The sequence below is a fragment of the Podarcis melisellensis genome (assembly GCF_964234715.1).
Source record: "Podarcis melisellensis genome assembly, chromosome: 1".
NCBI classification, from domain to species: Eukaryota; Metazoa; Chordata; class Lepidosauria; order Squamata; family Lacertidae; genus Podarcis; species Podarcis melisellensis.
In genome coordinates this window covers 14202313-14213351 of record NC_138528.1, presented here as the reverse complement: position 1 = coordinate 14213351, position 11039 = coordinate 14202313, and the positions used below count along the sequence as shown (strand labels likewise).

The 11039-nt window shown below is 47.1% G+C and overlaps 1 protein-coding gene across 1 annotated transcript in view; it reads left to right on the top strand.

Moving 5' to 3' along the window:
• The first annotated feature begins 855 nt into the window (after positions 1-855).
• Positions 856-11039, top strand: part of TRMT61A (tRNA methyltransferase 61A) — a 65211-nt gene continuing 55027 nt past the window's right edge. Inside the window, exons 1-2 of the mRNA XM_081914927.1 lie at positions 856-1024; positions 6647-7011. Of these exons, the coding sequence (XP_081771053.1) occupies positions 6681-7011 (331 nt within the window). The 5' untranslated portion in view covers positions 856-1024; positions 6647-6680. The remainder of the gene's footprint in view (positions 1025-6646; positions 7012-11039) is intronic.

The window sequence follows — 11039 nt, the reverse complement described above, 5'->3', positions numbered from 1 at the left end:
CTTTAAGCTACTGAAGGTAATGGGGCCCTTTATATGTCCAGCTGTCCTTTGTCAACAACAAATTGTTGCTGTTTTTTTGTGTTGAATGTATGCTATATGGTAATTTATGGACCTAATAGGTATCTAAAGCCATTTGCACATAACAAAATATAATAATAATAATAATAAGAAGAAGAAGAAGAAGTTATTTATACCCTGGGCTCAGGGTGGCTAACACCAGTAAAATTACAATAAAAACATAATGGGGGGAGAGAGAGAAAAACCAATTTAAAATACAGGTTAAAATACAATTTAAAATGAATTTTATCATAGTAATTATTGAACTGAAATACAGTTAAGAAGCATATTAACAGTGAAATACAATTAAGAAGAAGTATATTAATCGTGAAATAATTATTAAGCTCTAACTTAAAATGTTTTTTATTCATAACGAACATTTTGGAAATGTACATCCAGGCGTTCCCCCCCCTTAATATTTTGGGGGGCCCCAAGAGTGCGGGGCCCCTAAGCTAGAGCTTTGTTTAGTTTATACGTAAATCCGGCACTGTGTGTATGATCATAGCTGTCAACTTTTCCCTTTTCTTGCGAGGAATCCTATTCAGAACCAGAAAATTTCCCTTAAAAAGGGGGGGAAAGTTGACAGATATATATGTATGCTTTAAAGCCTTGCGCGCGGGCGCCTTCGCTTCGTCTCATTCTTCTTTAGACAAAGTGCAATGAAAATTTTAAAAAAGGAAAAATGCTGAGGAGGAAGCGAAGCCGCTCGCTGCCTTCACACCGGGAACTAGGCAAGCTTTTCCCTGGCAGGGAGCCATCGAGGGCGGGGAAGCCGAGGAGCGTCAGCAGCCTGCGACAGCCCGAGAGAAGGGAGAAGAAAGCGGAAAGAGCGACAATAAAAGAAAGGAGGGAGAGAGGAAAAAAACCACCCCACGTGCGCGAAAGAGTGAGGTTGTTTATCTGCTCTGATCCTATGCACCCTCCCCGCTTCCTTCTTCCTGTGCGCCCACGTGGGAAGCCGGCAAAGGTAAGGACCTATAAATACTCCTGCTGAGATCCTATAAGGAGCTGGTCGCTGGAAGATCCCGAGCAAAAGGAAAAACGCTTTTTCCACCCCCGTCCACTTCTTGGTTGACTTTCAAAGGGGACCGGGCACATTTTCATGTGGCCTGGTGGCCATTCTGCCCTGCGCCTCTGCAGTTGTACTCCAGAATACCAGTTGCTGGCAACCAGAGAGGATTGCTCCTGTCCTGGGTCCAGCTCGCTGGGGTTTTCCCCTCACACAGCGGTTCTCAACCTGTGGGTCCCCAGATGTTGTTGGACCACAACTCCCATCATCCCTGAGCTCTGGCCTTGCGAACTAGGGATGATGGGAGTTGTAGTTCAGCAACATCGGGGGACCCACAGGTTGAGAAAGGCACGTGGTCGGTCTTTTGAGAACAGGGTGCTAAGCCAGATGGGCTACTAGAAGCCTGTTTTCTTGTGGTGTTCGTGGAGGGGAAACAAACAAGAGCTCTGAGTTAAGGGATTGCAAGCCCTTTGCACCCTTAGCCTGGGAGGTGATCCCCATTTGAAGGAAATGAGGGCTGGGGGAGGCTTCCTCCTGTGCTCAGGGTTGGCTGTTTGCACCATGCATTTAAAGCGTTATGATAGCGCTCTAAACAGGCCGGCCTGCCCCCCAAAGAATTATGGGAGCTGTAGTTTGCATACCCTCCCACCATTTGTCCGATGAAAACAGGGACATCCTGTTCCATCATAATCATAAGTTTAATATTTATACCCCACCCATCTGACTGGGATTCCCCGCTAAAGCAGAACTCCATACCCTCCAACATTTCTCCAATGAAAATAGGGACGTCCTAAGGAAATGTGGGACATTCCAGGATCAGATCAGAAACCGGGATGGCTTCTGTAAGTTCGGGACTGTCCCTGGAAAATAGGACACTTGGAGGGTCTAAGTTTGTTGTAGGCAAATAATAATAATAAAAATAAATAATTTTACCCCGCCCTCCCCAGCCAAGCCCGGGCTCAGGGTGGCTAACAACCAATAATAAAAAAAGTTGATTAAAATACAAATTAAAAAGATTAAAATACCACATTAAAACATTAGGATGCAGCCTCTTCACAGGAGGAGAAAGGAAAAAGAAAGAGGTGGAGGGAATCAAACTGATTCTATGCCAAATGCCAGATGGAACAACTCTGTCTTACAGGCCCCGCGGAAATAAATCAGATCCTGCAGGGCCCTGGTCTCATGAGGCAGAGCGTTCCACCAGGCTGGAGCCAGTGTTGAAAAGGCCCTGGCTCTGGTTGAGGCTAATCTGACTTCCTTTGGGCCCAGGACCACTAGGGTGTTGCTATTTATGGACCTTAAGGTCCTCCATGGGGCATACCAGGAGGAGGAGGGAACAGCCTGGTGCAATTACCCCGGGCCTCAGAGGCCTAAGCCAGTCAGGGACCCTGCCAGGGGGCTGCCATACTTGTGCACCTTAAAGATTTTTGCTTTTCCACCCTCTTTACTGCAGTGCAGAGCTGTTACCTTTGGAAGGAAAGAAATGGAAAAAAACCTCAGCCCTGCACCCATTTCTTTTACAGCAGTCCCCAAAATCTAGTAGGCAAAGTGTTTTCTGCCACCTGTTTCCATTCATGGAAAAGCTTCACCTATATATCTCTGATTCTGCTTCTCTTAATCATACAGGAGCAAAGCTGTTTTTAGAAACTGTATTTATGCAATTAACAATTCCAGCCCAAAGGTTTCTTCTTGCCACCGGCTCGTCATTTTGTCCTCTCTTTTTTGCATTTTTTCTTTTCCTCTCTTTAAAATCCCATTAGCTTGTAAATTGCAAATGGAAGTTAATCAAATCAGAAGGCAGGATCGCAGCACTTAATTAGCATTTCGGAATTAACTGCACTTGCCTCTCAATTGCTTTCTAATAGCACAGTGTGTTGGGAGCACAGGATGGGGAAAAAGGATGATGTGTCCCTCCTTATGATGCAAAGATCAAATTTGCATTGAATGTAATCTTATTAATTATTAGGCAGAGAATTGGATGCAGAGTGATATTTTGAGTGTTAAGTTCTCAGAATGCTTTTCTGAGCCTGTTCCTCAGAGTTTAAGGTGGCCTTGAGAGTATCCTGTCTACTAATAATAAGCACATTCTCTAAACACCTATCCTTTGGTTTGCTAAAACTATACCATCCATGCATGAGAGGGAGGAATAAGCAGAGCTGGGGGAACTCCCATGTTTTCAGGACATGGAACAGGGCTTTGGGGAGGTAGAAAACCAAGGAGGGACGGGGAAATGGAATGGAAAAGGGCCTGGCCTGCCAGCTGGCTAAAACCTTGGAACAGCATTCCACATCACAGAAACCTGTTGCAGATTCCACCTGTACAGGATCTAATGATGATGATACCGAGAGTGCAAAGGGATTTTCCTGAACACTTAATTGACAGCAGCTTTCATTGCATCTTGGAGTAGGTGTCATGTTTTCTGGGTCATGCAAGCAAGAACTGAGTTGGGGCTTTCCAGTCTTGGGTCTCCAGCTGTTTTTTGGACTATAACTCCCATCATCCCGAGCTAGCAGGGCCAGAGATCAGGGATGATGGGAACTGTAGTCCAAAAACAGCTGGAGACCCAAGTTTGAAAAAGCCCTGAACTAAATGATGCATAAGGGACGCAGGTGGCACTGTGGGTTAAACCACGGAGCCTAGGACTTGCTGATCAGAAGGTTGGCGGCTCGAATCCCTGCGACGGGGTGAGCTCCCATTGCTCGGTCCCAGCTCCTGCCCACCTAGCAGTTCGAAAGCAGGTCAAAGTGCAAGTAGATAAATAGGTACCGCTCCAGAGGGAAGGTAAACGGCATTTCCGTGCACTGCTCTGGTTCGCCAGAAGCGGCTTAGTCATGCTGGCCACATGACCTGGAAGTTGTACGCCGGCTCCCTCGGCCAATAAAGCAAGATGAGCGCCGCAACCCCAGAGTTGTCCGCAACTGGACCTAATGGTCAAGGGTCCGTTTACCTTTAAGTGATGCATATTGGGGCAAAAATAAATAAATCTTAACTTTACAGTTGACTACTGTGAGAACGGACACAGGTGGCGCTGTGGGTTAAAGCCTCAGCGCCTAGGACTTGCCGATCTAAAGGTCGGCGGTTCGAATCCCTGCTGCGGGGTGCGCTCCCGCTGCTCGGTCCCAGCGCCTGCCGACCTAGCAGTTCAAAAGCACCTCCGGGTGCAAGTAGATAAATAGGGACCGCTTACCAGCGGGAAGGTAAACGGCGTTTCCGTGTGCAGCTCTGGCTCGCCAGAGCAGCGATGTCACGCTGGCCATGTGTACCGGAAGTGTCTGCGGACAGCGCTGGCCCCCGGCCTCTTAAGTGAGATGGCGCACAACCCCAGAGTCTGGCAAGACTGGCCCGTACGGGCAGGGGTACCTTTACCTTTACCTTTTTACTGTGAGAACAGGTTGCTGGGCTCAACAAGCTTATGGTCTGATCCAACAGCGCTCCTCTTATAGGGTAGGCAGGTTCAATATACATTGTTGTTGTTGTTGTTGGGAAATGGTAGACTCTCCTTCCTTGGAGGTTTTTAAGCAGGGCCCGGATGGCCATCTGTCATGGATGCTTTAGCTGAGATTCCTGCATTGCAGGGGGCCAGACGATGACCCTTGGGTCCCTTCCAACTCTAAGATCCTATTATTATTATTATTATTATTATTATTATTATTATTATTATTATTATTATTATTATTATTCTATACCATCCTTCACCTGGTGATCACAAGGTGGCTTATAGGATAAATCTAAATGCATACGTAATAAGTTTTTTTTAATAAAAAAGTAAGCACTGTCATTTGGATCAAGACATGCTGCAGGCCTGAATGCTTGCGATATGCTTTGCAATGAGCTATTTTGTTAAGCCTGTGTTAGAAATCCGTTAGTACTTGGAATGCTTACCTGTCCTGTGTGTGTGTGTGTGTGTGTGTGTGTGTGTGTGTTGAGAAGGAGCTTCTCAGCCCTTCTAATCCACGAGGGATGTGCTTTGTGGTTTATTTATATTCTGCCCCCTTAGAACTCATGTCCCTGTCGGATGAGAGTTGAGTTGCTATGGTCCCTCTCCTTTCGAGATCTCTGCTCCTCTGGGATACATTTGAAGTTGCCCACTTAATCGATTAACTCCTATTTCCTAGAGTGATAAATGGGGGCGGGGGGAGGGGAGGGAACTGTGCTTTGAGCAGAACCGGTTGCCCAAGATTGCTGCTTGTGAGAACCATGCCCATTCCTCATATTTGGAATCACAACTGCGATGAAGGGAGACTAGGATTTAATTAGGGTTAGGGCTTACTGATCAGAAGGTCGGCAGTTTGAATCCCCACGATGGGGTAAGCACCTGTTGTTCGGTCCCTGCTCCTGCCAATCTAGCAGTCCCAAAGCACATCAAAGTGCAAGTAGATAAATAGGTACTGCTCTGTCGGGAAGGCAAACGGCGTTTCCGTGCGCTGCTCTGGTTCTCCAGAAGCGACTTAGTCATGCTGGCCACATGACCTGGAAGCTGTCTGCAGACAAACGCCGGCTCCCTCGGCCTATAGAGCAAGATGAGCGTGCAACCCCAGAGTCATCCGTGACTGGACCTAATGGTCAGGGGTCCCTTTACCTTTACCTTTACAACTTGAAATAGCTTTTGGACTATCTCAGATTATCTATGCCTATCACCAGTAGACAGCCTGCTAAGCATTGTTATGTCTGCCATATTTAGACTCAAAATCTATCGCCATTATTTCTATTGTTATTATTTATTTCATTTATGAATCACTTCCCATTAAGAACACCAAAGTGATCTACAATACGCCAAAAGCCACATCTAGAATGGGGGTATATGTGAATGCAATTTAAAAATAAAAATAAGAAAAATACTGCAATAGCATGTCTAAAATTCAATTCCGACCCAAAGCAGATAATAACTGGTATGAAAAGAAAATAAACTTCACTTAGAAGGCTGGTTATTATTATTTATTAGATTTATATACCGCTCTTCAATACAAGATCTTAGGGCAATTCACAGGATAAAATAAATGGTAAAAACACAAGTAGATAGTTAACAAGAACAAAACAATAACACCCCCTCCCCACAAACACATTTAAAAGGCTGTGCAATATTAATCAACCAAAGGCCTGGTAGAAAAGGAACGTTTTCACCTGGAGCCTAAAGATATACAGTGGTACCTTGGTTTAAGAACAGTTCTGTTTAAGAACGATTCGGTTTACAAACTCCGCAAAACCAGAAATAGTGTCCCAGTTTGCGAACTATACCTCAGTCTAAGAATGGAATCTGAACGGTTGAAGGGCACCGGTGGCTGGAGGCCTCATTAGGGAAAGCGCGCCTCGGTTTAAGGGCTGTTTTGGTTTAAGAACGGACTTCCGGAACGGATTAAGTTTGTAAACCGAGGTACCACTGTATAATGAAGGCACCAGGCAGGCCTCACTGGGGAGAGCATTCCACAAATGGTCAAAAGAGGGAAATCTTCAACAGGCACCCAAAAGACAATAGGGAAGGCACCTTGAGCCTTGCCCCCCCCCCCAAAGTATAGATCTTGGAGGAAAGAATAGGCCCAGAGGGGGGGAAATAAGTGATCTGTGTGTTCCCTCCTTCCATAGCTCCAGCTAACCTGCCGGCCACAAGACTATCGCAATGAGTTTTATTGACTACAGAGAGACGATAAAGGAAGGGGACACGGCGATCGTCTTCTTGGGCCACGAGTCCATGTTTCCAGTGAAGGTGCAGCATGGCGGTAAGACCCAGACAAAGTACGGCGTCATCAGGCATTCCACCGACCTGATAGGCAAGCGGTATGGCTCCAAGGTGACCTGCAGCAAAGGAGGCTGGGTGTATATTCTTCACCCGACTCCTGAGCTGTGGACTCTGAACCTCCCCCACCGGACGCAGATCCTGTATTCGACGGACATCTCTCTCATCACCATGATGCTCGAGCTGAAGCCGGGGTCCGTTGTCTGTGAATCAGGTAAAGGTTCTTGTTGCATGGCATTTGGGAATACTTTCTCGGGGGTATTGTTATTGCTATTTCCATTGCATGGCCTTAAAATTACTCCTTTTATCACTGCTGTTTTCACTGGGGAAATTCCTCTTGCACCTATTGTTATTCCCGGTACTTCTACTGTGTCTGTAGCACGGTCGTTAAAAAAAGCTTCTCATTCAGAAGGAATCGTAGAGTTGGAGGAGACCCCGAGGGTCATGCCAGCCTGGTTTTTGAAAGGGACTTTTCATTTTTGGGTGGGGGGGGGATGACCTCACACACTTCGACAGGTGCATTTCTTCCTGTCCGGCTTGAAATCTAGCATGTTGCTATCTTGAGCTTCGTGGTTTGAGGGACACTCAAAGGAGCAGGACACCCAAATCCTTCTCCTCTGCCCAAGCACCCTCTCTTTGCTGCTGTGGTGTGCAGTGCAGCTGTGGTAAGATTGGGAAGACTGAACTAGCCGAGGAAAATAGCTGCCTTCCATCTCAATGTGCAAAAGGGTCCATTGAGCTGAGGTATCTCTGCATGTGTGCATTGCGGTGATCAGATGCCCTGTGCTGAAATTACGTCATAATAGTGCCATGGTATGGAATGAATGAATACAGTGGTACCTCTGGATGCGAACGGGATCCGTTCCGGAGCCCCGTTAATGTCCTGAAGCAAACACAACCTGTGTCCGCACGTCTGCGCGTGCGCACGTCGCGATTCACCACTTCCGCACACGCACGTGATGTCATTTTGAGCGTCTGCGCATGCGCGAGCGGTGAAACCCAGAAGTCACCACAGAGCGCAGCCCGAAAATATTCATCCCAAAGCATATTTAACCTGAGGTATGACTGTAAATAAATAGCTGCGCTTAAGTTGATGTGGGTATGCATTTAATAGCATGTCCGGTCTTCAAGACTCAGGGCAATGGATTCTAAGAATAAGCACTGGAATAGCATTCAAATCAAATTCGTTGAAATTTTGCTGTTGTTTTGCAACTTGGCTTTTCAGCCCCCAAAGGCTTACAAGTGGGTCTTGCAGGTGCTCAGGGTTGGTCTTTGGCAGGCCTTCTGTGGGAGAGAATTCCACCCAGGACAGGGCAGCTCCTGAGAACACCCCTCTCCACACTCTCGCTGCCCGATGTGCTCACGTCCCATGCACCATGATGTCAGAAAACAAGCCCATGTCTCTTGAGCGAAAGCAGTATTGTTATGATTGCACAAGCTTTTGGCAGGCGTCTGGGCATGACAGTATCTTTCTTGGACGGCCGAAATGCCATCTGTCATCCTGTTTCCTTATTCAGCAGGATGTTTCTCCCCGCTTTCCATGTGGGAAACTTGCACTGCCGGTAAACAGCTCCAAGGACTGAGTTGATGCTTTGAACTTTGCACTAGAAATTGCTAGGAGTCTTTCAGTCATGCTTCAGTCTTATTAGCCTCTCCAGGTAAGGTCCCACCTGTGTTTAAAGCAGCATGGTGCCACATTAAATAGCCATGGCATCCCTCCAAAAATCTTGGCAACTTTAGTTTAAGGGGGCTGGGAGTTGTTGGGAGGTCTACTGTTCCCCTCACAGAGCTGCAGTTCCCAGCATTCCCTGGGAAGAGGGAATGACTGCTCAACCATTTTGAGAATTTTAGAGGGGAATAGAGGTGCCCTAGCAACTCTCAGCACCCTTAACAAACTACAGCCCCCAGAATTCTTTGGAGAAAACCATGGAAGAAACCTAAGATGGCAGGATACTGCTTTCAGTGTGTACTGCAGATGGAGCTTAAGCTTAGGGTTGGGAAATCCAAGATGGCAGCTTCAGTAGCACAGAGAGCCAGGCTAGACTGTACATTCGGGATTGTAAATAGGCGCTCTATTGGTAGGCCTGTGGCAATGAAGAATCCTCTTGCACAGTACATTTAAAGCAGAATTATACCACCTTAAACTATCATTAGCTATATTAGAACAACAAAATGATGTTGGTCAGGCTTGGCGATACCTGGTTTTCAACACCGCGATACATCACCAGCTAAACATTGTGATGTACCGTTATATCGTGATGTCTGAAATAAGGATGGAACTCTGTAGAGGCGAACACATGTTGGCTTTCCTCAGCTCTCCAAAATGTGGCACTTGCAGGAGGTATCTCAAATTTATTACTCCAGCAGTTAGTGCCTTCAGCTCTTTCAACAGCTGCTGGATTTTTGCCCGATCCCGAACACTAGCTTTAAAAAGTGGATAGCCTGATCCCATGGGTACTCGCTAGTTCCTGCAGGAAGCAAGATGGAGCCACGGACGGTCCAAGGAGGCGGTGAACTTTGGCAACCAATTCTTGTTGTATTATCCTTGCTTTGAAGATAGGGAAGCTGCCTTATACCAAGTCAAATCATTTGTCCCATCTGTTTTAGTGTTGTCTACACTGATTGGCGGGACGCGGGTGGCGCTGTGGGTTAAACCACAGAGCCTAGGGCTTGCCGATCAGAAGGTCAGCGGTTTGAATCCCCGCAACGGGATGAGCTCCCATTGTTCAGTCCCAGCTCCTGCCCACCTAGCAGTTCAAAAGCACATCAAAGTGCAAGGAGATAAATAGGTACAGCTCTGGCGGGAAGGTAAATGGCATTTCCGTGCGCTGCTCTGGTTCGCCAGAAGCGGCTTAGTCATGCTGGCCACATGACCCGGAAGCTGTACGCCGGCTCCCTCGGCCAATAAAGCGAGATGAGCGCCACAACCCCAGAGTTGGCCACGACTGGACCTAGAATCATAGAATCATAGAGTTGGAAGAGACCACAAGGGCCATCGAGTCCAACCCCCTGCCAAGCAGGGGTCCCTTTACCTTTACCTTACACTGGTTGGCAGCAGTTCTCCAGGGTTTCTGGCAGGGGACATTACCAGCCTTGCCCGGGAGTTGAATCCGAGGCCTTCTGCATTCAAAGCAGATGATCTCTTTGCCTGGGATTGTGGTTACAGCAGAGAGCACATGGGAGAAGCTTTGCTGTGTTAGCTCCTGACTACTGCGGGGCTAGAGGGCAAGTGGCCTTCATTTCGACCTCTGCTAATGAATTGTGCCATAACGAAATAAAGAAAAAGGTCAGCCATCACTTACGCAGTATCCTCCTTGGTTTCATGGAATGTTAACTGGCATTCATGTGCATGCTAGGGGAAGGGGCTACAGCTTCTGCTTTGCATGCATAAAGTCTTGAGTTCAATTCCGAGCAACTCCAGCTAAGGCTGGGAGAAGGCACTTGTCCGAACCCTAGAGAGCCACTGCTAGTTAGTATACCCCTTACTGACCAATGGTCTGACCTGTAACTTCCAGTGTTGCATGGAACATACTACCTTATAAGGCAGGGGACTCTCCTCCATTAGAGGTTTCTGAGCAGAGGCTGAATGGCTGCTTAGTTGTGGCAGTGAGAGCAGAGGATTCTCTGCATCAAAGCAGCGTTGACTTTTCCAACTCCTTTGAGATTCTGCAAGAAAGCAGTGCACTTGCCATTGGAGAGCGACATGCCTGTGGAGAGATTTTCATGCTCACACCTGTTCCCCTATCATTCAGTAGAACTTTGCATGTGAGTCAGGGCTCTACCCTTGCTGGGGGGCACCAGTTACGTGTGGGAAAACCTCATGTCTTCGGTTCATATGGTAATTCTTACTGAATGAGGAAACTCATCATGTGTGTGGCAATTCTCACCGTCTTAATTAACTGTGACCTTGTTTTCTGGATTCTTTAGGTTGCTTTAGGTAGGCTGGTGTTTGGAAGATGGGCAAGGGGTTAATCTGTGTTATCCTTCACCAGCCTGGACTTCCATTCCCATCAGCCCCAGCTAGCATGGCCAGTGGTAAAAGATGATGGGAGTTGTACTGTAGTCTCAACAACATCTGAGGCTGGTCCAGAGTGCCTCTTGGTTGCTTCAACTCAGTCTTCCTGTAATACATCACAAAACATTAGGCTGGGGATTGGCACCTTGAAGCCAGCATGGAGTTAGCTCAGTGCGTAGAGCATGAGACTCTTAATCTCAGAGTCGTGGGTTTGTGTCCCACATTGG